At 59.8% G+C, this 25,180-nt stretch overlaps 1 protein-coding gene across 1 annotated transcript in view; it reads right to left on the bottom strand.

Moving 5' to 3' along the window:
- SCARF2 (scavenger receptor class F member 2) overlaps window positions 1–21,226 on the bottom strand; it is a 30,019-nt gene extending 8,793 nt beyond the window's left edge. Inside the window, exons 1-9 of the mRNA XM_051976477.1 lie at window positions 20,625–21,226; window positions 9,608–9,666; window positions 9,276–9,377; window positions 8,511–9,030; window positions 8,030–8,248; window positions 7,011–7,139; window positions 2,569–2,672; window positions 2,152–2,269; window positions 1,644–1,759 (exon numbers count right to left, since the gene is read on the bottom strand). Coding sequence (XP_051832437.1) covers window positions 1,644–1,759; window positions 2,152–2,269; window positions 2,569–2,672; window positions 7,011–7,139; window positions 8,030–8,248; window positions 8,511–9,030; window positions 9,276–9,377; window positions 9,608–9,666; window positions 20,625–21,226 — 1,969 coding nt within the window. The remainder of the gene's footprint in view (window positions 1–1,643; window positions 1,760–2,151; window positions 2,270–2,568; window positions 2,673–7,010; window positions 7,140–8,029; window positions 8,249–8,510; window positions 9,031–9,275; window positions 9,378–9,607; window positions 9,667–20,624) is intronic.
- Window positions 21,227–25,180: the final 3,954 nt, after the last annotated feature.

Genomic DNA, 25,180 nt, shown 5'->3' with positions numbered 1-25,180 from the left:
AACATTGGATTCCCCAACACATAAGACTATTGCAGGACTTCAAAATTTGCAGGAATCATTGGATTCCTGGCACATGAAGTAATGGACAATAGATTCCTTTTAGACAATTTCTAGGACTTACAGACATGTATAATTCCTTTATTGATTCATGTTATTTGTTACATCACTACTAGCCTGTGTTATGTTACTATGTGCTTATGTAATTTATGTAATTATGTGTAATACCTCCCCTATTGATGGATTTATGTATACCTGTTTCAAGTGAGCCCCTTCAGAAACCCGCTAATCTGATTTGATTTCCAATTTCCTTTGATGTTTTCATCTCCCTTCCTGAGACATCAAGGAGGGCATGATCACCTCCTTTTATGGTGTTTTCATCCCTTTTTTGAGCAGTCAGGGAAGGCATGATCACCTTCTTTTGGGGGATTCTAACCTTGAGAAGTCAGGGAGATCATGATCACCTATGCTCTAAAACAAAAGAAAGTGGGAGATGTTACGGGCCAGAACTTGAAACAAGGTGCTGAGTCAGTGGAATTGATAGAGACAATGGTTATCTAACTTAGCATGATTGAGTATGATTGATTTAATCCTACAAGATGTTATGGACCAAAACTTGAAACAAGGTACTAAATGGAATGGAGGACACAATGGTTAAATCTAGTTTAACGTTGATTTAATCCTACAACAAATATTGGTTTCCTGCTGATATAATGATTGGTGTGTACTCAGTGTGGGGCAGATAAGCAAGAAGCTCTCAGGGCCAAAAAGACAAGTGCACTAGAAGCTCTAGGAGGCTGAGACAGATTCATTCCATCGCCCACCTTTGTGGTGGCTGGAGGCTGAAGCACAAACCTTTGGAGTCAGGGAGATTCAGAGGGCAGAGAAGGAGGCAGGAGCTCAAGCTCTCAGAACCAAGCAGAGAGATAGGCCTCTAAGAAAGCTAACTTGGCCCCGGAAAGGAGACAATAAAAGATTTGGACTTTAACACCTGGCTGTACTTGTGGTGATTACTGAACTGAAAGGAAGGCTGCTCCCAAAGACCCCAAGGAAACTGAACCAGAGAACATTACATTTTAGAGAGAGCATACACAATGTCTCTCCTGACAGATGTCATTATCCCCATTTAAGACAGCGACAAGCTCGGTGATTTGCTAACATCAGGGGAAGGATTCACTCCAAGTCTCTACCAATCAAAAAGAAAGGTGACAGCATCTTCCAGCATGGCCATCTGGACTTCCGTCCCGCCATGGACTTCCACGACTCAGGGAGGGACAGGGAAGCTGACCACTTGCTCAGCTCAATCTACACAAGTCTAGACACAGTGCCCAGCCCTCTTGAAAAAGGAAGGCTGAACAACTTTGCTCCCAGCTGCTTTCCCAGACTTGAAGTCAGAAGCCCAGCTACTGTCCTTTTGTAAGCACCCACAGCTCCCCGAAGCCTCATTCTGATGGCTCCTCCACATCCCTGGGCAGCCGTCCCCCTTCCCTCAGTCCCGTGCCCAGCATCACATGCTAAGAGTAGGAAGTTCCCGGTGAAGTTATGGCCATAGGGTTTGGGGAGGAGGCGGGCTCCTGGAGGCAGGGACCATCCTGCCTTTGTCCCCCTTTTCTGGCACAGTGCCCGGCACTTGGAGCCAACCTTACCCACAACCTTGGGCAGCTTCTGCCTCCGCAGGGGGATCCGGGGCAACTTCATGCTGATGCGGCTGAAGCGGCCACAGAGACGCTGGGAACTCTTTTTTCTCCTAGGCTGGCAGTCCCTGTGAGGGGAGAGAAAGACAGCCTGACGCTGAGCTACACTGGCCCAGAGGAGGGTGGGCATCTACTCACTCTAAGCTAGACTTCCCAACATTCAGGAACCACCCAGGCCCATCCTGCCATTTTTACATATAGAGAAACTGAGGCTCAGACAGGAGGTGGGCTCGGCCACAGCCACATAGCTGGCAGGGACCAGGAGGCAAGCCCAGCTGCTGGAAATCCAAAGCTGGGTGCTGCCCACGCTGCTCCTGGGCAGCTTGGAGGAAGGACCAAAGGAGGCGGAAACCAAGGATCCAAAGCTGGGCACTGCCCACCCTGCTCCTGGGCGCTGAACGCCCCACTCCTCGGCAGCCGGGAGGAAGGACTAAAGGAGGTGGACCCTGGCAGGACTTACTGGCGGCTGGGGTCCTTGCTCCGGCAGACACAGCAGCAGCCCAGCAGTGAGAGGAGCAGGCCCAATAGGAGGATGAGGAGGGCCCCAGCCCCCATCACCCCCTGGCGCTGGTTGGTTTCTGTGGAAAGAGAAGGGTCACACCCTGACTCAGCACCCGGGGTCTCTAGGGGAGAGGCCCCCTGCCTAACTGGGGAAGGGGAAGGGGGTCAGCTCACTCTCTCCCAGGAAGGCAGATGAGCTCCATCCAGGCAGGTAAGGGCACTCGTCATGGAGGTCACAGCGGGGAAAACTGGCCAAAGGGCACACGGTCGGCCTCAGCCCGGCAGGGAAGTGGGTCGGCCCCCCAAGATCCCAGCCCCGCCCAAGCTGTGCTGCAGCCCTGTCTGTGACGGGCTCACCCCCGGGGGCCGGGCTCACCCATGTGGCAGGCCCCCGTCACAGGGTCACACGTGTCCTCGTGGCAGCTGCACGTCTGGGCACAGTCCACTCCATGGTGGCCTGGGAGGCACGTCAGGTTACAGCTGTGGGGAAAGGAGGGAGGGGGCAGGGTCTGCAACAGGTCCAGGAACTGGAGGGCCCAAGGGGGCAGCTGCCTGGAGGAGAGCGGCTGAGGACCCAAAGGGCCTTCTGGGGATGGCACGGGGCAAGTGGGGGCAGCAGAAGCAACTCGGGGACAGTGGGGAGCTGCCCTTCCCCGTGGTGTCTGCGCCCCTGCCCCCCGCCCATTCTAGCGTGCCTGCCGCTGGGCCCTGAGAAGGGGAGGAACGATGGGGGAAAGGGCATCCCAAGAAGGGAAAGACCTCCGCCCGTCACCTCCCGGCCTCCTCTTGGTCTCGGACTCGGTTATGTCAGCCCCCCCACCCCCGGAGTTGGAGGTTTGGGACTTATGAGGTCGACTAGACCCCGGATTGAGAAATGGACTCCTTAGCCCTGGCAGGAATACCAGGCTAGACACGGAGCACAAAGGAGGGGAAAGTGGGGGTGCTTTGGGGGAAGGGAGGGGCCCTGGACAAAGGGGGTCATCTTGGGAAAATTCTCTGGAAGAGAAGGGTCACAGAGGAAAGACAGAGCAGCTGAAATCAGAGAGCTTGAAGAAGATACAGAGGAGCCATGTCCAACCCCAGCCCCTGCACGCTCACACATTCACATACACATTTACACTCATTCTCACACAGTCACATACACTCTCACACTCACACACATTTACACGCTTACAGTCACACACTCACTCACACACAGTTTTACACAGTCACATTCACACTCACAGTCACACACACAGTCACACTTACTCTCACAGTCACACACACTTACAGTTTTATAGTCACACTCACACACACTTACATACAGTTACACACACAGTCACACTCACACTCTCAGTCACACTCTCACAGTCACACACACATAGTCACACACAGTCCCACTCACTCTCATAGTCACACACACATACAGTCACACATACACTTACATAGACACTCTCACAGTCACACACACAATCACACACTCTCACGGTCACACACACACAGTTACACTCACACTCTCACAGTCACACTCACACACAGAACACACTCAAACTTACACAGTCACACACACACACACACTCACATTGCACAGCTGAGGAAACTGGGGCCTACGGAGGGGAAGGGACTTGCCAGAAGTCGAAGAGCCATAGGTGAGAGGGAGGCCACAGAACAAAGTGAAGTCACAGGCAGGAGCAAGGTCACAGGCGAGAGCTGAGGTCGCAGCTGAGGAGAGAGCTACAGGTGAGACTGGAGCACGGGCAGCCGGCCCTAAAGCCGCAGCTCTGGCCAGAGCCTGGGCTCCTCCCAGCGGGGGCCAGGGGTTCCTCCCCATGGGGGCGGGGACTCCTCCTCATGGGGGAGGGGGTGGGCCTGGGGCTCCTCCCAGCGGGGGCCAGGGGCTCTTCCCCATGGGGGCGGGGGCTACTCCTCACGGGGGGAGGGGGTGGGCTGGGGGCTCCTCCCAGCGGGGGCCAGGAACTCCTCCCAGCTGAGGCCGGGGCTCCTCCCCACGGGGCCGAGGGCTCCTCCCACGGGGGCGGGGCCTCCTGGGGGCAGGGGCTGTTTCCCCAGTCAGGGTCCCCAGCAGCCGGCGGGCCTGTGCCAGTGCCCTCTGCTCCACGGCCAGAATGAGCCCAACTGGAAACAGTCGTGGTGCCCGGCCCGGAGGAGGAGGAGGAGAAGGGGGAGGAGGGGGAGGAAGTAGCAGTGAGCAGTAGAGCAGTGCCAGTAGGGGAGCAGACGGCTACATTTAATAGAATGCGGGGAGCGCTTCGAAAATCTTAAATGATCTGAAAAGCCCTATGCATAGTATTTCATTTGGGCCTGAAAACGACCCTGTGGAGTGGCTGCTACTAGTGTTGCCATTGTACAGATGGGGGCACCGAGGCTCAGAAAGGTGAAATGCTTTGCCAAATCCTAGTGCCCCGGGGCTCCAGCCCAGGCCCCTGACTCGGCAGGGGGCCCTGGGCTGCCGCCTCGCTGTGGGAGCCCCGGTTGTGGGACTGACCCAAGCCACATCTCCGCATTTATACCAGCCCCGCTCCCTCTAAGTGGAACCCGGCTCAGAGTCAGGAGCAGACTGGGGCAGGGGCTGCCACTGGGCAGGCCCAGGACACCCACCTGGACGAGAACTGGATCGGAAGCCCCCACATGGAAGAGACCTGGCCCCACCTCCCCTGTGCGAACACTCCAAGGGTGAGCGGAGGGATCCCAGGGCGTGTCCAACACAGCCTCCCCAGAGGGTCTCCTCTGCGGCAGCACCCACCCACACAGTGCCAGGGCCAAACGGGGCCATTTCTCAGCGGCTGGCACAGGACCCTAGTGCCCCCCACCCAGTGCCGCCTCCCCGTGTCCGATCCCAACTCTGTTCCAACCAGCCCTCAGCCACGGACACCCCCCCCAGTGACTGGACAGCTCCCCCTCCCCACTGGGCAGAGGCACAAATAATACTGGTCAAAGACAGAGACGCTTCCCACACACACAGTGATCCCCCCATGGTGCCCGGACCCCACGTAGACCTGGGAACAGATTCTACCCTTCCATACCCCCCCCCGACAGCTACCCCCTGCTCCTCTTCCTTCTGAGCGCTACTGTATCTAGACAGAGGGAGATACCCACTCCCCCTCCAGTGCCCACATACACAGAGACCCCTTCTTCAGAGTGCCCAGGAGGAATTCCCCACCCCCACAAACACACTCACCCCTGGCCCTGCTCCCCCAGCACATGCCCACTCCCTCCACTGGCATCCCTGCACAACAACAATTATTATTATAGCTCTGAAGTCTGAAAAGTGCCCCCCACACACCTGTCAGATTGGCTAGAATGACAGGGAAAGATAATGGGGAATGTTGGAGGGGATGTGGGAAAACTGGGACACTGATACATTGTTGGTGGGATTGTGAACACATCCAGCCATTCTGGAGAGCAATTTGGAACTGCTCAAAAAGTTATCAAACTGTGCATCCCCTTTGATCCAGCAGTGTCTCTCCTGGGCTTATAACCCAAAGAGATACTAAAGAAGGGAAAGGGACCTGGATGTGCCAAAATGTTTGTGGCAGCCCTGTTTGTAGTGGCTAGAAGCTGGAAAATGAATGGATGCCCATCAACTGGAGAATGGCTGGGTAAATTGTGGTATATGAACATCATGGAATATTATTGTTCTGTAAGGAATGACCAACAGGATGCTTTCAGAAAGACCTGGAGAGACTGACAGGAACTGATGCTGAGTGAAACAAGTAGGACCAGGAGATCATTATACACTTCAACAACAATACTATAGGATGATCAGTTCTTTTTCTCTTCAACAACGAGATGAACCAAACCAGCTCCATTTGTTCGATAATGAATTGAAGCAGCTACACCCAGTGAAAGAACTCTGGGAGATGAGTGTGAACCACAACATAGAATTTCCACTCTTTCTATTATTGTCCACCTGCATTTTTGATTTCCTCCTCAGGCTAATTTTACCTTATTTCTAAGTCCAATTTTTCTTGTGCAGCAAAATAACTATATGGATATGTATGTATATATTGTATTTAACATCTCCTTTAATATATTTAACATGTATTGGTCAACCTGCCATCTCGGGGAGGGGGTGGGGGAAGGAGGGAAAAAGTTGGAACAGAAAGTTTTGCAAGGTTCAGTGCTGAAAAATTACCCACGCATATATCTTGTAAATAAAAAGCTATAATTAAAAAAAAAGTGCTCCACACACATTATCTTATTTGCTCCCCATTTTCCAGGTGGTGAAACTGAGTCTGAGGTTAAGCGACTGGTCAGGATCACACAACTAGTAACAAGCCTCTCAGGAAGAATTTTATTTCAGGTCTTCCTGTCCCCAATCACTTAGGCCACTTAGATATTAGACTCAGACCCCCAAGTGCCCAGAGCACAGCCTCAGTCTCCCCCTTAGCCTGGCAAGATCATGTCCCATCTACCGTGTTTCTCTCACAGACCCCAGGTATCCCCAGACACAGAGCTCACCTTTGGCCCCACCCCTGCCCATCATCCAATCACAGACTAACCCTGACCCCTCCAGACTCACCACAGACCCCCGTGTCCCCAGCCCAGAGAGACCCTGCCCCCTGCAGGGACACAGACACCCCCCAATCCCATTTTCCATAGAACCTCCCCTCTCCCGGCATGATACAGACCCAGGATGTTCCCAGAGACCCTGGCTTCCGCCCAACCCCAGACAAGCCTTTCTGTCCCCAGCCCCACTCCCCCTCCCCGGGCAGGTCACTCACTGGGGGTCACGGGCGCCCTCCCCCTCCCCCTCCCCGGGCAGGTCACTCACTGGGGGCCACGGGCGCCCTCCCCCTCCCCGGGCAGGTCACTCACTGGGGGCCATGGGCGCCCGCGCCGCACAGGCAGCGCCCGGACTGGAAGTCGCAGCGGCCGCTGCTGCAGTCGCTGCACACGAAGGCGCAGTCCTCGCCGTACGTCCCGTTGCTGCACTTAGATTCGCACCTGGGCGGAGGGGAGCGGCGGCTCAGGGGCGAGCGGAGGCTCAGGGGCGAGCGGCGGCTCAGGGGCGAGCGGCGGCTCAGGGGCGAGCGGCGGCTCAGGGGCGAGCGGCGGCTCAGGGGCGAGCGGCGGCTCAGGGGCGAGCGGCCGCCGGCTCGGGCAGGGGCCCCAGCCCACGGACGGTCCCGGGCCGAAGGGAGCGGAGGGAGCCGGCGGGAGTCCTCGGGCTCTTTCCGCCTCGGACAGGGGCTGCCCTAGGTGACCGCAGACTCCCGCCCGCCTCCGGGCCCCAGGATGCAAGTGCCTCAGTGCTAGGGGCCGGGGGAGGAAGGAGGGGACCGTGGAGAGATCCACCCAAGCACAGGGACGGAGGAAGGGGGCCCCCAGCCTTGAGTGGGGCTTCCCAGGGGCCGTAAGGGACGCGCGGCCTTCGGAGGATGGACAGACTGCGGGGGGCGGGGGGGGGGCGTTATCCTGGGGAGAACCGCTCCGAGGGGCGGGCGGGCTCCGAGACTGCGCCAAGGGCTTTGTGCCGGGAGAGGGGGCAGGCTCCGAGGGGCGGGGCTGCTAGGACAGCCGACTCTCCGGGGGCGGGGCCAAGATAAGCAGTAGTGAAAGCGGCAGGCTCCAGCTACTGGGATTTTGATGAGAACGGAGCTATTACTGGGCTTTAGGGGCGGGGCCACCGGGGGAAGGAGACCTCCACGGGGCGGGGCTACGATGAGTGCAAGCTAGGGCCCTCCGGGAGGATAGAGTCCAAGGGCGGGGCGGGCTCCAGGGGGCAGGGCTCTCCTAGGGAGGAGACTAGGGGGCGGGGCAGGTCCCAGGAGGGGAGGGGCGGGTCTCAGGAGGGGCGGGGCCGGGGGCACGCGCCCCAAAGCCAGGCTGCTCACCGGTCCCCGATCCAGCCGGCGTTGCAGCGCGTGCATTTGCCGGTGATGTGGTTGCAGGTGTGGCCATCTCGGCAGGGCGGGCAGCGCAGCTCACAGCCGTCCCCGTAGAAGCCCGGCCCGCACGGCTGGTCGCACTTGGTCCCGTTCCAGCCCGCCTCGCAGGTGAGGCAGCGGCCCTCCGCCACCGTGCACGGCTGCTGGCCCTTGCACTGGCCGCACCTGCGTGCAGGCCGGGAAGAGGGGGTGAGACTCGCGAGACCAGGCACCTCCCGCCCCGCCCCAACCCGTGCCCCCCGGAAAGGCGACCCTAGTATCCTGGCGCCCAGCTGGGAGATCTGCCTAGGGGCCTGGGGGAAGGAGAGGGACCGGAGCAGGGGGACGGAGCGTGGGCTGCGCAGGGAGGCCCCTTCGCGCTCCGGGCCTCGGTTTCCCTAGCGCGGAAAGGGCTTCGGAGCCCTGGGCGTCGGGCTGCGGGGCTCACCTGCGGCGGCAGCCCGGGCCGTAGAAGCCGGCGGGACACGTCTCGCGGCAGTACTTGCCCCGGTAGCCCGGCTCGCAGGCGCACGTGCCGTCCAGCGGGTTGCAGCGGCCGCGATAGCACTGGCAGTAGCGCTCGCAGCGCGGCCCGAACGTGCGCTCCCGGCACTGGCAGCGGCCGCTGAACTGCTCGCAGGGGGACCCGTTGCACGAGCACTGGTTGTTGCAGCTGCGGCCCCACCAGCCCGTGTGGCAGAGGCACGCGCCCGTCTGCGGCTCGCACTGGGACGTCTGGCTGCAGTAACAGGCGTTGGCGCACTGGGCGCCCCACCAGCCGGGCTCGCAGCGGCACGCGCCGCTCTGCGGGTGGCACGCGCCGTGTTGGCACAAGCACGCGTGCTCGCAGCGCGCGCCCCAGCGGTGCGCGTGGCACGTACACTGACCCGTCACGTCCTCGCACTGCCCGTGCGGGTGGCAGCTACACAGCTCCTTGCAGTCGGGGCCCCAGAACTGGGGCGGGCACTCTGGGGGGCGGCGGGGGAGGAGGGAGGAACCCCCCACGGGTCGTCTCAGCCTCGGCTCGACCGGCCCTCGAAGACCCCACCTCCCCGACCGGCGACGATCCGGCTCCCACCCCTTTTCTGGGCACTGGAGGCTGCCCCACTAGGCTCCACCCCCAGCAGCTGCTGACTCCGCCCCCTTAAGGGCAGGAGCCCAGCGCGACTCCCTCCACCCCCCACGCCCCTGGTCTCCCGCCCTCCGCACTCACTGGTGTCGCACGTGGCTCCGAAGTAGCCGTGGCGGCATCTGCACTCGCCGGGGCGCACGCACACCTCGTTCTCCGAGCACGTGGAGTTCCCCTCGCACAGGGCTGTCAACAGGACCAGGCCCGGGATGGAAGGAAGGCCCGGGGGGAGGGACCCTGGCTCGGCGAGCTCGGGCCGCCGCGCGCACGCGCACAGCCAGGGACACCGCCGAGGGGCCCCTCCCCATCTCCGTCCTCTTCGCCTCACCCTCATCGGGATCCCCTGGTAGAGTCGTCAGGACTGATCCCCGGGAAGAACCTCGGGGATCTGGCCGCGAGGTCTCAGCCCAACTTACCAATGGTGCACTCCTCGCCTTGCTGCCTCCAGCCTGCACAGCACGCGAGCCCTTGGGAACTGCGGGGAAGGAAAGGCAGAGTGAGTCCCGGCTCCCCCGGAGGGACGACGCCCGGTCCGGCTGAGGGCAGCCACGCGTGCGCACTCACGCGGACACATTTAGGGCACATTTAGGGTGGAAGCGCCCTCTGGGCCTCCACAACCCCGCTCTGCCCTTCCCTCTGTGGGCGCGCCGCCCGGTGCTCCAGTGCCAGCGGCTCCCGTCAGTGCCCACATCCTTCAGAGAGACCTTGACGGCATCTCTACCCCTTCTAAGCTCGGCCGTGAGAGCGCCGGCAGTTCGGTGTCCGCGGCCCCCCTCCTGCCAGGAGCTTCCCAAGGGGATTCAAATGGAAGCCGTTCGGCTTCCTGGCACAGCGATGGCCCAGGGTTCCACACATACAATGAGATCGGCACCGTGGCTCTGGAGACCCAGGCGGGCGGCCGGAGACCCAGGCGGGCGGCTGGAGACTCAGGCGGGCGGCGGGAGACTCAGGCGGGCGGCCAGAGATCCTGGTGGGTAGCCGGTGACCCTGGCGGGCAGCCGGAGACCCTGGTGGGCAGCCGGAGACCCTGGTGGGCAGTCGGAGACCCTGGTGGGCGGCCGGAGACCCAGGCGGGCGGCCGGAGACCCTGGTGGGCGGCCGGAGACCCTGGTGGGCAGTCGGAGACCCAGGCGCGCAGCCGAAGACCCAGGCGGGCAGCCGGAGACCCAGGCACGCAGCCGGAGATCCTGGAGGGCAGCCGGGCACCCTGGTGGGCAGTCGGAGACCCTGGAGGGCAGCCGGGCACCCTGGTGGGCAGCTCGATACCGCTCCTATCCCACTTTCCTCCGGAGCCTCCCAACACCGAGCCAGTTCTGGCAACACGTGCACCGAGTCCATGTGCCCGCCCCTACACTGCCAAAGCCAGGGAACCCAGCCACCCTCGGGCCCACACGCAGGCGTACACGCTCACACACGTGCACAAACCCCTCCTTTGTCTCCAGTCTCAGAGCTGGAAGAACAAACGCTCCCGCCGCTGCCTCTGCCGACGCGACCAATCCCACGGGCCACGAACCCCATTGTTAGAAAGCTCCCCGGGCCACCAGCAGAAATCTCTCCCGGAGGCTCGAACCCAGGGCTCCTAACTTTGCCCTGAGGGGCTGGGGGTGGGGCAGGGGCAAGCCTAGGAGGCCAATCCCAGAGCCAGCCCCAGACGTGCTCAGGTCCCCCTCCTCCCAGTCCCCGGAACAGTCCTGTTCTGAGGTGAAATGGTCCCAGTTCTTTCAGCTGTACCGGGTATGGCGAGCTGCAGTCCCCTCCCCATCCGGGTTCTCTTGCTGGGCCATGATCCAAGGGCTCAAAGTTCTTCTCTAAACCCAGAATTACCCACAAAAGCTGTTCTGTCTGCTTTGGTCAGACTGTCTCCCTCCCTTCCTCCCATTCTCTCTCTCTGTCTCTGTCTCTCTCTCTATCTGTGTGTGTGTGTCTCTCTGTCTCTCTCTGTCTGTCTCTGTCTCTCTCTGTGTGTCTCTCTGTCTCTGTCTGTCTCTCTGTGTCTGTCTGTCTCTCTCTCCCTTTTTCCCTCTCTCTCTCTCTGTGTTTCTGTCTTTCTCTCATCAACTTTTCCCCCTTCCCCCTTTCTCTCCCCCCCCCCTTTCTTCTTCCTCATCCGGGAACTCTCAGTGCAGCCTCCCCTTAGATTTCATCGTAGCTGCCTTATGACACTCCCGACTCACACTAAGACCCCCGACTCTTTTCAGGGCCTCCCCGCACCCGCGCGGTTCAGTCACTTTTCAGTCCTGATTCTTTGTGGCCCCATTTGCCGTTTTCTTGGCAAAGCTACTAGAGAGGTTGGCCATTTCCCTCTCCAGCTCATTTTATGGGGTAACTGAGGCAAATGGGGTAAGGGACTTGCCCAGGGTCACACGGCCGGGGGGAGACTTGAATGCAGGAAGAAGAGTCTCCCTGCCTCCGGCCCCTGTAATTAGCCACTCGGCTGCCCAGCCTGCCGCATAAATGACTACCTATCTCTGGCCATGTCCAGCGGTTCCCCGTCAGACCCACTGTCACGGATTTTAGATGGGGGGGAGGGAGCCGGAACATTCTCCCCGGCTGGAGCAGCCGTGAGCGGGGCTGGGAGATCCTGGTTCCCGGGCGGTGGCTTCTGGACCGGCAGGGGGCTCCCTCGCCTCAGCTCTAGTCTGCTCCCTCTAGTGCGGCACGGGACGCCGGGCTTCCGGTCCTTTTCTGCCCCTGCCTGCGCCCGGCGCCCCCTGGACGGGAGGTCGGAGCAGCTGCTGCCCCGGGGCCCACACTCCGGGGCTCTCGGCTCAGCCCCCGCCTCTCCCCGCCCTGTCCCTGCTGGGGGGAGGGATGTCGAGATCCCTGGTAAAGGACCTGACACCCTCAGTACCGAGGTGGGGGCGGGGGGAAGGAGTCCCAGCTGCCACCCAGATGTTAGGAGCCAAGGGGACTGTTCCTGCCCCTGCCATCCCCGCCCTGCTAGTCCGCAGAAGTCTCTGCTGGTCTAACAGTCATGTCCTAGGCTCTAGAGCCCCCTCCCAGCTCTGGAATTATCTATTCTCAGTTCTCTCCCAGCCCTGACCTCCCCTGTTCTAAGCTCTCTCCCAGCCCTGACCTCCCCTGTTTTAGAGCCCCCTCCCAGCCCTGCCATCCCCTGTTCTAAGCTCCCTCCCAGCCCTGCCATCCCCTGTTCTAAGCTCCCTCCCAGCCCTGCCATCCCCTGTTCTCAGATCCCTCCCCACTCTGACATTCTATGTTCTAATGTCCCTTCTGTCTCTGCCATTGTATGTTCTCAGGCCCCTCCCAGCCCTGCTACTGTGTTCTGGCTTTGAGAGTCCCTGCTTAATACCCTTAGTTCCATACAGCTCTGGGACAGAGGGGCATAAAGTTCCTCTTCCCGGGGAACAGAGGGAGAAGCGATATTTCTAAAGCTAAATCCCCCCCCTCCACCCCGGGACCTCAGCAGGTTCCCAAATGGAAGCCGGGGGGGAGGGGGAGGAGGGGTAACCAGGCCTGGGAACCACAAAGAGGGTCCCGGGCAGGGGCGTCTCGTGGAGCTCTCCTCGGCTTCCAAATGTGTCCCCACTAATTCTCCTCCCAGTCCCTCCCAGCGCGTCCTGTTACTGTCTCCGGAGGGAAACCCGGCCCGGGGCGCCCACCTTAGCGAGAACCAGGGATATTCTTTGATCCTCATAGAGCCAACGGGGGGCGGAAGGAGCAAGAGAAGGCCTGGGATGGGAGTCTGGGGTTCAGTGGGGGCGGGGGGGAGGTTCTGCGGGGTGGGGGGATCTGTTGCTTCTGCCCGCCAAACCTGCCCCCCCCCCTTACAGCCGCTGAGGCCCTGGGATGGGAGTCCCAGGTTCTGGGGGGGAGGTTCTGCAGGGGGGGAGGGTCTGTTGCTTTTGCCCGCCTCACCTGGCAGAGTCCCCCCCCCACAGCCGCTGAAGCCCTGGGGGGCCCGCTGAGGGGGACTGGGGGTGCCCCCCTGCTCTCACAAAGCCGGGCTTTCTGGCTCCGCGTCACCCTTCGTCCCATGGTTCCCACAGCAGCACGTGCAGGAAGGGCTCCCGGCTTGGCCGGCTCCACTCCCCCTACTTCTTCCCCGGCCGACCCTGGAGCCACTCAGAACCTCCGCTTCCTGCCGCAGAGCCGGTGGAGGTGCGATTTCCGGCTGGAAGCAGAAGGCCCCCAAGCCCCGCGACCTGCCCCCCCCCAACAAAGCCCCGTTAGCATCGTTAGGCTCCGGGAGGTGCGGGCCGGAACGGCCGTTCCAGAAGGCAGCACACCTGCGGGAAGGGCTGGGAAGGGGCAGGGATGGGGGGGGGGGGGATGCACACACGTCTGCTCACTCAAGTGGGAGCAGACAAGCAGCCCCAACGGCCTCAGCCCCTGCTGCTGCCCCGGGCCGCCCCGAGCCCTGCTTCCCCAGCCTGGGCCCCGGGGGCTGCACCGCTGAGGCCCTGCCAGTGCAGGTGCCAGGACAACAGAGACCCTCTTAGGCCCTTCCTACAGGAGGCCCCGAAGGCCAAACAAGGGCTGTATCCCCTCCAGCAAGGGCAGGCCCCGAGCCCGCGCCCTCCGCCTCTCCCTCTGCCAGCCCAGCTTCGGCCTCAAGCGAGCTTCAGCGTCTTCCAGACTTAGCAGGGGCGAGATTAAGGGGCTTGCCGGGGTCACACAGCTAGTAATGGCTCACGTTGGGACTGAAATTCAGCTTCTCCCGACTTAAAAGCCAGCTGCTCTCTCACCCCCGAGCCCCCAAAACGTGCTTGCAGAGTGCTGGGCTACTCATCCGGCCGATTGGCGGGTCGATGTTCTCTCATGGGAGGAAAGCTTTTGGGAGGGCAGAGACTTTCCACGCGGGACCCGGTGCCCGTGTGGGAGAGGGAGCAAGAGGGGATCTCCCCCTAAATTGGGAACCGGTGGGAAAGGAAACTCCCTTTAGTTAAATGACTTATCCGGGATCACCCAGCCGGGACGGGCCAGATGCGGGATTTGAACCCGCCGCTTTGAGGCTCGCTCCCTGGCCTCGCTCTCTCTCCTACCCTGCAGGCAGGTCAGTCTCCAGAACCTGGCTCCCAAGTCCTCTCCTGGCCTCCCCCCCCCCCCCCAGCAGCTGGCCATTTCTTTTCTTTCTTTATTGATTTTTTGGCCATTTCACAAGCTTCTGCCCTCCGACACCTGCAGCCCTTGCCCCCTGCCCCCCCCCCGGGACTCTCCGCCTGACTCCCCATCCCGACCCCTGACCGCTGGGAGAGCCGGGGGCCTTCGCTGACGGGCGCCCTAAAACCCCTAAGCTTCCCGGCCCAGCTTCCCGGCAACCCCCTCGGCGTTGCCTCTTCCCTGACCTCCCTTTCTCGGCTCTAACTTCCCCTTCAACTCCCGCTGCCCACGAGGTTTTCAGCACCTCCGACCTGGACAGCAACTCCCCTACTGTGTGCAAGGCTCGGGACAAACCAAGCCTGTGACAGGGGAGCCGAGGGAGCCAAGGGGAGCAGCTTCCCACAGGCCTCAGCGACTTTCTGCCCCGGTGGTCCCGGGCCTAGGGATGGAACCGTGGAAGGAAAACCCGAGGCCATGAAGCCGGCCCAACAAGAACTCTCTGAGCCTCCCCTGCCCCCCTCCCCCTAGAGGGGGCTACTCCTTCCCCCTCCCCAGGTAACCCGAGCTGCTGGGAACCTCCCTTGGTGGCAACTTCGGGGTTTATTTTTTTCTGGCACTTGGCCACCATCCCTCATTGAAACCTCGCAATCCAGACCTCTTGGTCCAAGCGGAACAGCCTAAACGATTTTTCTTCCCTGAGGCGATCGGGGCTAAGTGACTTGCCCAGGGTCACACAGCCAGGAAGTGTGAAGTGTCTGGATGCAAAGCCCGAGGGCCATGTGGTCTCTGCGGGACGGGCACCGGGCGCCTTAGCCCCCTTAAACCGCCAGGCCGGCCTCCTACCCGGTCCTCTGCCTCCGTCTCCCCCTCCTGCTGCTGACATCACCTTCCTTTTTTGGAGCTTTTTCTTTTCAGGGCACACACACGGACAATTTTCCACCCGGACCCTTGCACAGCCTCGTGTCTCGGAGTCCCCCTCCTTCCCCCAGCCACTCCCCCGGCGGCGGGCAATCCTTCCCGAGACGTCGGGCCGAGGGGTCCCCGGCTCGGAAGCTTCGCCCCTTCTTACCTCTCCCTGGCCCGGCCTTTAGGACGGTGGGAGCCAAGGCCCGGGAGGAGCGGGCGCCTCATTTTTGCCTCTCTCGGTAGCCCTCGATCATTGCTTCGCATCCGTTTGGAGACGAACGAATTAAGCCCTGGCGCCGTCCGGCTCCGAGTGACCGGGGAGCCCTGGTTCACACCCTCCTCTGCCCTCCCGCTTCCCCGCCCCAGGGGTTCCACTGCCAGCTCCCTGGGGTCCCCAGGCTGTCCCTTCTGCCCCAGTGACTAATTCCTGGGAAAACTCTGGAGTGAATCACCAGAGAAATGGCTGGGGAGGAGACGGAAAGGGAAGCGGGAAGGGGGGGGGGCCCGCAGGGCTTTGTCAGGGGCGGGTCCCACTAGACAAAGCCCGTGCCCTTTTCCCAGAGGTTCGGAACGGGCAAGTCCCGGATGCCAGCATTAGGACACGGAATTAGCCCGACACGCCGGATGGGGACGTGTGCCTGCGGCTCCCACACGTCCTACTGTGTGACCCTGGGCGAATCACTGTTTACCTCAGTCTCCTCATCTGTAAAATGGGAATTGGTGGCAAGAGCCAATAAGGTAATATTTATAAAGCTCTCGGCTCAATGCCTAGCAAACCCTGGCTCCCACCTCATCATCATCATCTGCCCTGGTCAGACCACACCTGGGACGCGGTGCTCCGTTCTGGGAACCAGAGTTTAGGAAAAATCTAGATAAGCTTTTATAGGAGGGCGCCAAGACGGCGAAGGGAGGCCCAGTCCTAGAAGTACTGGCCGAAGGGACTGGGGCCGTTCCGCCCGAAGAAGAGCATGGTGACAGCCCACGTTTCCAGAGCATCTCAAGGCTGGCAAAGGGCTACGTGTATGGTGATCCTCGAGGCAGTCCTGGGAGATAGGCACTAGTATTAACCCCTTTTATAGATGAGAAAACTGAGGCTGAGAGCGATTATATGGCTTTCCAAGGGATACAGGTCTGGTTAGAGGCGGCTTTTCCTGACTTCAAGTCCGACTCTCTATCCACTGAGAAAAGACCAGGGGAGAGGGAGGGCTATAGGTGTCTTCTGCTATCGGAAAGGGTGAATCAGGAAGGTAAACTAACGTTGTGGGTTTGGCCCAAAGGCAGAACTTTGAGAGAAATTGCCAGGGGCTTGCCGTGATGAAAGCTGAGTGCACAGGGAAGGCTGCCTCAGGAGATGGCAGGCGCCCCTTCCTCGGAGGGCTCATCCCGCATCGGGGACGGGGCCCGGCTCGGACTAGCCCCATGCGGCCCCCTGCCCTCCTGGGGCTCCGTAAACGTGCTCCTCCTTCACGTCCCCTCGGGGGACCCTCCTCACGCTGCCAGACTTGGGGGCCTTCGGTACGTGCCTATAGCCTTGCCCACATGGGGGGCTCAAGGCCCTTTGAAATGTAATCCATAAAGGGCCACAAAGAAGGGAGCTGTCATTTGTGGGGCGACCTTCCTGCCTTAGAACTGCTCCAGACTCCTTCCCCAACATCCCCCTCCACAGCCGCACTCCCTCAGAGTCTGGAAGCCTCCCTGAGTCCCCCTCCCACCCTCTTCTCTTGGGGCACCCCTGGGCGGGCTCTTGGAGGACATGGCCCCTTGGCTCTCTCAGCACCAAGAGGAAGTCTATAAAGACTTGGGTGAATGAATGGCTGGAGGGAGGGAGGGATGGGTGGCTGGGTGGGTGGGCAGAGCAAATTTCACTTTTGTTACATCCTTCCTCTGTTCGTGTCCAGCCGCCGATGCCCACGGGAGCCCAAGTGCAGACCTACTTTCTGACATGCCCATTCTGTCCATATTCCATACTCTGCCTCTCTCCCCTTGGCCCTTAATCACACACATGCTGTAGGGAAACACAAGGACTTTTTTCACCTGTGTCTTTGTCCCCGCATACAGTAGGTGCTTAAGAAATGCTGACAGAACTGAACTTTACTGAATTCAAGGTCCCATCTCGGTCGTCCCCACTCCAGCCAGGCAGGGGGCCCTCACTGACCACACGAGTTCCTGTGCACATATACACAGCAGCTTCTACGTAGCTGTCCAGCCTCTACTTAGATCCTCTTACTTCCAGGTTGCTAACCCTGATCTTGAAACAAGTCCGGAGCGCTCTGGCCGGGGGTGCTACAGGAGGCTTCCTGGCCAGTCGTGGCTAGGCGCCCGACTCGGAGCATCCCTCCTCTCTGGAGAGTCCGGTCTCCCCTCAACGGTCTTGGTCTATCTCTTTGCCAAGTTCTTCACATCTCACTAGAGCTTTGCAACAACTCTACAAACTAAGGATTTAAAAAAAAAAAAAAGAAGAAGAAGAAGAGGTCCAGAAGGTCTCAGGGACATTGTACTGGAGCGGGCAGTTCGGCTGCATTAGAACTTGAGTCTCCCTGACCCATCCCACCCTTCATCCATCGCATCAGGAGGGGAAACCGGCCTCTCTCCCGCTCCAACCCCCCATGGCTGCCGGGTCTGCTGACCACAGAGCTGCTCTGCGGGAGCAAAGCTGGGCTGGAGAGAGTTCTCGGGCTTCTCGGGTCCGAGCTCCCAAGACCAGCCTCCGGCCGGCCGGCGACTTCAATGAGAATAATAATGAACATGGAGAGATTTTAATCTGGACCAGAGTTTCCTAACGGGGGGCCTGTGAACTTGTGGGCGGACTCCTCCGTATGGAAACACGGCGTTGAGACAACTGCAGCGTTTCCTTTACATTTCTCTCTACTTTGTTTTATCTGTTTACTGACATCCTGAGAAGAGATCCCAGGCTCAGTCAATTGGCTTTCCTTAAGCACCTACTGTGTGCTAGGACTAAGCTCTGCGGCTTCACCACCACCCTGCCAAAGGGATCGGTGACACATGGAAAAAAAAATGTTAAGAACCTTTTAATCTACGCTAAGGGAGGCAACAATCCCTTCTGGAAGAGCTGGGGATAGGCTGGAAAAAAATACTTGGAGAGAGAGCCCTTTGTTAACCCTCAAAGCACCGCTGGGCGTTCTCGCCATTCTCTGATTCTCCAGTGCGGCTCAGAGAGAAAAAACTGTCCAAAGGTAAGCGCCGAGTCAATGAAGGAGGCGGAAGAGGCTCAGGCCGGGGACGGGAATCCCTGGGGGCTGGAGCGGAGGTCTCAGCACCCGCCGTCACCTTAGTCCCTGCTCCTGCTTGTCTCTACGCCTTAGGAACCAAGGAAAGGCAGAAGCAGACAGAAAGGGGTCCCTCCCTCCCCAGAGGCTTCTACCTGCAGGTGGGCCAGGTTCTGCTGACCCCGCGGTCACCTGCTTCTCTCCCTGACCCTGTTCCCAAGGACCAAGGGAAACTCAGTCGTGAATGACCTTCTTAGATCAAACTTGTCGCTTTCAGGACCCACTTACACTCCTAGAAGTTAGTAAACGGCTTGCCCCACACACACACAAAAAGCCTTCATTATACGGGTGACGTCCACTGAGATTCATCTGGAATCCAGAGGCCTTTGGGACATCGCGGATGTGGTTTCTGAGCGCAGGGAGCCCTGAAGGTTCCCCCCAAGTCCTTCAGCTGGTGGCCAAGGAAGGATGAGGTGCACAGAGGAGGGCTGCCTTGCTCAAGGTCACAAGCAGAAAAGAGGAAGGGCTGAGATTCCAAAAGCCCCACCCCCACTGGGGCAACTGGGAGCCTCGGTGCCAGGGAGGACCGGGAGGGGGAGGAGGGTCGGTCACACAAGTGAAGGGAGATCCCCCAGGTCTCCCAGAGGGATGGTGAAGGGAAGCCCAGAGAGAGGCAGTCACTGCCCCAAAGTCCCACGGCAAGGCAGTCCCAACCTGGCTCCGGGAAGTTTCTGGGAGGGTGAGTGGGCACCCCCAAAGCTTGTCAAGGCCCTGGAGCTGCCTTCCTAATGAAGGGGGGAGGGATAGGAGCCTGGGGATCACCTCTATGATTCAAGGAGAAGGAGCTGAGGAAAGAGGAAGCTGAGGAAGAAGAGGAACTGTGAATAAAGGGAAGGAGGGGGTGCGGGCCTCAGGGCCCCCGAGAACTCGGCCCCACGCGCTGGATGCTCCTCCCAGGGTGGGCAGCCAGCACGGGAGGGGATGCTGGCCGCCCGAAGGGTGGGCTGGGCTCTCTGTGTGGGATGGGGGGGGGAGCGTGTGCCTCAGGCCCCTCCCCAGCAGTCTGCAGTCCTGGCCCGCGAGGGGCGGGCTGGATGGGGAGCAGATGGCACAGCTCGGACTGGCTGGCTGCTGACTCCGGTGAACAGAAAGGGAGAGAGCTGTCGCGGAACTCCAGGGGGCCTCGATGGGGGAGGGGCCTGCGGGAGGGAGGGAGAAAGGCAGGAGGAGAAGGGGGCTTTGTAGGGGGACTGGGGAAGCAACCTGGGCAAGGGATGGGGCAGGAAAAGCGCCGCTCCACGCCCGCGCTCACGGCCCGCGCGCTCCCACTATCTCCACGGAACGCGGGCGAACACAAGCCTCAGACGGACAACATCGCTCTCACTGCCCGGCGGCTCCGGGAGCCCGGGGAGGGACCGGGCCCCGGGGGCAGATCAATCGGCGGCCCCCGGGGCGCTGGCAGGCGTCCGGCCGGCCGCCCAAGGGTCCCGGGCACCCCCTCTCCCGCTCGCGGCCCCTTCCTCCGCGCTGACCAGGCCCGGGCTCCTTCCACCTTTGTCCTCAAATGTCAGAGCCCGGCCCCGACGTCTGGGCACCCGCTCCTCCCGCGAGCGCGCATCCTGCCCCTCCTCGGGCTCCGCTATCCCGGCCTCCCCGAGCCCCGAAACGGGCCTCGCTCCCCAGGCCTGCCTGTCCCCGCCGCCCGGCCCCCGCCTGGCCTCCCCCCACCACACGCACACACACGGGCGCGCGCGCACAACCACACACACACACACACACACACACACACACTCGAGCGCGCGCACACATTTGCACGCACAGATTTGCACATACACACTCACCCCATCAGCCCCCCCGCCCCCCGGTTGCCCGTCCCAGCCTCCCCCCTCTCCGGAGTCTCTCTCCCCCTCTGGCCAGGCCCCGCTCCGCCTTTTCCGCAGCCCCGGGCCCGCTCCCCATTCGGGCCTCCCCTTCCCCCCCACCCCCACCCCCCAGCGGTCCCCCCGTCTCCCGGCCCCATTCCCCAGCCCGGTGTCTCCCCCTTCCCCCACCGCAGCCGCCGCCAAACCGCGCTCCCCAGCCTGGCCTCCTGCTAGCGGATTCCATTCCCTAGCGCGCCCTCCCGGCCCCTCCGCGCTCGCCGGCCGCGGCTCGGCCCCCCTCCCGCCGCCCCCTCGGGGCCCTCCATCCCGCCTCTCCCCGCGGCCCCCCCGGCGCGCGCGGCGGGGCTCAGTCCTACCCGGGCGCCCGGCACACATTGCGTCCCCGCGGGCTCAGCTCCGGGGCGGCTCGCAGCGGAGGCGGCAGCGGCAGCAGCAGCAGCAGCAGCGGCGGCAGGAGCACCAGGGCAGGCGGCGACGGCGGCAGGGGCCACGGCCGCGGCGCGCGGCCGGCGCGAGCCCCGGGGCCCCCCATGCCGGGCCGGGAGGGGCGGGGGGCGGGGGGCGCGGGGCGCAGAGCGGCTGCAGGGAGCGCGGCCGGAAGCCGAGTGCAGGGGGAGCCCGGGGCCGAGAGGCGAGAGGCGAGGCCCGGCGGGGCGGGCAGGGGAGGAGGGGAGAGGGGAGGGGGCCGGGCCCGGCAGGAAATTCCACATCGGCTCCCCTGATCCCGGGCCAGCCTCGGGCCGCCTCCGCGTAGCGCCGCCCAAACCCCACCCTCGCGGCGGGCCCTGCCCCGCCAGCCCCGGGACTCGCAGAGGCCCTCGGCCCCGGCCCCCTCCCCTAGCCTGCCTCCATCCCCATCTCCGCTGCCCCCCAGCCAAGCCAAGGAGAACTTATTGGGCGCCCGCTGCATGCTGAGCACAAACGAGCCTGCCCTGGCACCCGTCTGCTCTCGCTTCATCCCTTCCCCCCTTCTCATCTCCCCAATTCCTTCCCCCCGCCTCGTCCTCAGCCCCAACATTCTTCCTCCCTAGTGGTAGCCCCCTCCTCTCACTGGGATGACTAATGAAAGGGACCGCGCCAGGGTCAGAGGGAGGTTCTGCTGGGGTCCTTGAGGAAAGGAAGAGGGTCTTCCCGCGGGGAGGGAACGAGGCAGAGGACACCGCCGGCTGTCACCGGCTCCCTCTCACCCTCCATTTTCCTCTGCCCTGGAACAGTGTAGGGTCAGGCGTTTACTAACTGGACTCAGTTTCCCCATCTGCATCTTGATCTCTGTCTGGCCACTGGACCCAGAAGGCTCTGGAGGGGAAAGTGAGGACCTTGTCCAACCCTCCCTCCCTTCAATCCAATTCACTGGCACCTCACGGTCCCGTGGAGAAGGACAAACCACGACCTTCCTCTTTTGCAAAATGAAAGGGTCGGTGTCTGGGTCCTCCCAGATTTCTCCCTTTCCTGTCGCTTTTTTAATTTAACTTAGTGACCAAAAAAGCATTTTATTAGGACCCGGAAGACCCAAGGTCCAGGGCACAGGCAGCCTGGTGCGCCGCGCCTTCCTCAGAGGGACAGATGCCATCCGAAGTGTTTCCGATCATTCCCGTCCTCATCTTCGCGAGCTTGCGGAGCAGCCCCAGCGACACTGCCTCCCCTGCTCCCTTCACACCCAAAGAATTTCTGACTTCAACGAGGGAGTAACCTCGATCGGGAGGCCTCGTCCGGTAGGGAAAACCCGGTGGAACTGATCCCACCTTTGGATCCCGTTTGGATCCCGTTTTTCTCTTGACTATGGACTGGACAAAACGTTCCAAGATCTGGGTTTCTCGCTCTCAACCTGGAGCTCCTGGAGCCTCCTTTCCAACATGCTCAACATCCATGTGGTTGAAATTACTTCTAGGGTTCCTGCAGTGACTTCCCAGTAACTGGCCGGTCCTTCCAAGGGGTCAGCCTTTCCTAGCACCTCAGAGTCCGGTTTCCTCCTTTCCAGCCGTGAATGGGCCAGGCAGCTGGACCACTTAGGGTGACTTAAGAATTATCCAGAAACAAATGTGGCCGGAAGAAATGTCAGAAGGAACGTGTGCTTCGGAAAGGCACTGGCCACGAGGATGAAATCTGGATCCTCTAAGTATCCAAGTCCAAGATACGAGGCAGGTGGAAACGTGGCCGAGATACGAGGCAGGTGGAAACGTGGCCGATCGCTAGTGCTAGAGAAGAAAGAGGAAGGGGAAATGGAAAGCACCAGGGACAAAGCCGTGTCTTGTGGGACCAGCTCCCGAGATCTAGCTTTAGAATGGGAAGGGATCTGTGCGATCCACCCAATCAAGAGTCCTACCCCTCTTTTGGGCCACAGCCCCCTTCTGAGAACGTTTGCTGCCCATATCCACAATGGAAGGAAGTGCTGAGTTTTAGAAGTGAATGAAAATGTAAATCCCCTCCCAAGTTCTTGCAGTCTCTTCCCAGGCTTATTAAGAACTGCTCCCTGCCCTTTGACAGACGAAGGAGGGGATGTTGTCCACCCTCTCGAAGGCCATCTCGGAGCCAGGATGTGAACCATGTCCAGTGAGCCCTTTGCGTAGAAGCGTCTGAGGGAAGACATGGGATCCTAAGTCGTGAGGGCTCGACTGGGATGGGGGAAACGGGGAATTGGGGGAAGGGAGTGGGCAGGTAGTTGTCGCTGCCCTCAGTGCATTTTCGGAGTGCTCTTCGAGCTTATGTGCTGACAGGAATACTAAGCATGAACATCAGACTCCCAATCCAGGACTTCTGACTGGATTCAGGGCTTAAGGAGACCTTGGGCTAACCTCCAGTTTAATTCAGCTCAGAAGGGGGAGAGGGGTACCACGAAATCTTGTCTGTAGCGACAAAGCAAACTAGAACCCGGCTCCAATGACAATATGGCTCCCTAACCTACCCTCACCTTTACACAAATGTACTCTCCTCCCCCCTCATCCCTATCCATAACACACACACACACACACACACACACACACACACACAACACACACACACACACACACAATTCCCTCCCAGCACAGAGGCATCTGAATGCCAATATGGATTTCACATCGGCTTGCCTCAGAACTGTCACCTTGGACAAATCACAGCCTCTCAGCCTCAGTTTCCCCATCCATAGAGTGGGGGTAAGCATGGAACGCCAGGGTCGTTCTCCTTCAGTTTTGAAGAGGACCAAAATGGCACCACTAGGTCAGAGTCCCACTGTGGCCGATCAGATCAATATGAGCTGGGAAGGCTCCACCGCAGGCGTCTGGGGCAGCGCGTGTGAGCACTGGTGATGCCTTCCCATCTGAGCACAATCTGAATTTAAGAGAAGGCGTCACTCTCCCAGTCACTGGAGTTAAGTGCTTTGCAAACCTTAAAGCACATAGATTCTTGCTCTGCAGCAGTCTTCCCCCTTCCCTCCCCCTCCCCCCGACAGGATCAGAGGAGCTCAGCGTTTTTCCCGTCACATCCTTATTAACTAGGACAATTAAGAGCTGGACGAGACACTGCGGCTCGGTAGAGATCTGTCCAAGGAGGGAGCTGGACGGGCCAGCCTCAAGCCCTGGGCCCGAGGCCTCGTTCTTGTCCCCCCCATCTCCTCACACACACCAATCCAGTTCCTTTTAAAAAACACGAGTGGGGGAATTTTGTTTCCTACTTGGGTTGGGGGAGAGAATGCCTCCTCATTAGTCAAGAAGGAAATTAGACGGTGAGATCCTAAGAAAGTGACCGTGAAGGGTCCAGCCAGGTATTGTGAAGGGTCACTCCCAGGGAATTTCTGCCACGTGGATGTTGGTATCCTCCCAATCGGTATTGCTTACTTTGATTTCTTTTTGATTCGATTGCAGGGTTGAGCTTTCTTTAGGCAAAGCTGGTCCTAACGGCTAAACCGGAACTAAGATTCTCTTAAATCTGGGTTATGTAGAGATTGACTGAAGATAATTTTCTAATCTTTGATAGGACTATAGCAGTAATGGATACTTTACGGTGAGACAGACGATCTTTGTAGAAATAAGACCATCTGGACGTGAGACGTGGCTCTTTCAACATCGAGGTGATTCAGGCCAGGTCCAATAGACTTGGGATGGAGTCAATGGCACCCAGGGAGAGAACTGTGGTGACTGAGTGTGGCTCACAACATAGTATTTCCCCCTTTTTCATTGCCGTTTGCTTTGTTCCTTTCTTTTGTTTCTTTTTCCTTTTTGATCTGACTTTTCTTGTGCCACACAATAATTGTAAAAATGCGTTTAGAATCACTGCACAGGTTTAATTTACATTGGATTATTTGCTGTCTAGGGGAGTGGGGAGGGAGGAAGAAAAAATTGGAACACAAGGTTTTGCAAGGGTGAATGTTGAAAACTACCTTTGCATGTATTTGGAAAAATAAAGTTGTTTTAAAAAATAATAAAATAATCTTAGGATTTCAGCTCCTTGAAAGGCCATGTTTCCCTTTTGAGCAATTGGTTGGGGTGACTAAAGTCAGGGGACAAGCCCCCTTTTTCTTGAGCTAGAGAATAACAGAATAATAGGATCTTCTCAGGCTAGCAGCTAGAAGGTGGCGGGGTGACTGCTCGCTACAGACCACAGGTTCCTCTTTCCCAAGAAGCTTTCTGCTTACAAAAGGCATCACTTGCAGAGCGGGCACTTGGCAAAGCTTGTCACGTTTCTTTTGTCACAAAAGCCAACTCTGTAGGTCGGATGACCTGCTCTGCGGTGCCCATAAATGCTGGCTAACGGTTCCTCAGCTGCTTTTTATTTCAGAGCACTCATTTTCACCCCAGTTTAGCTTGGAATGGCCATTCTGTGCCCGGGGCCCCTCCTTCTTACATCAAAGTAGGAACACAGCTTGCTCTGCCTACGTCACCAGGGCAGGGGATCAGGGATCAATCACACAAGGGCTGGGGGCTTTGGGAATCGAGTC

The sequence above is a fragment of the Antechinus flavipes genome, chromosome 1, assembly GCF_016432865.1.
Source record: "Antechinus flavipes isolate AdamAnt ecotype Samford, QLD, Australia chromosome 1, AdamAnt_v2, whole genome shotgun sequence".
NCBI lineage: Eukaryota > Metazoa > Chordata > Mammalia > Dasyuromorphia > Dasyuridae > Antechinus > Antechinus flavipes.
This window is presented reverse-complemented; position numbering and strand designations above follow the sequence as displayed.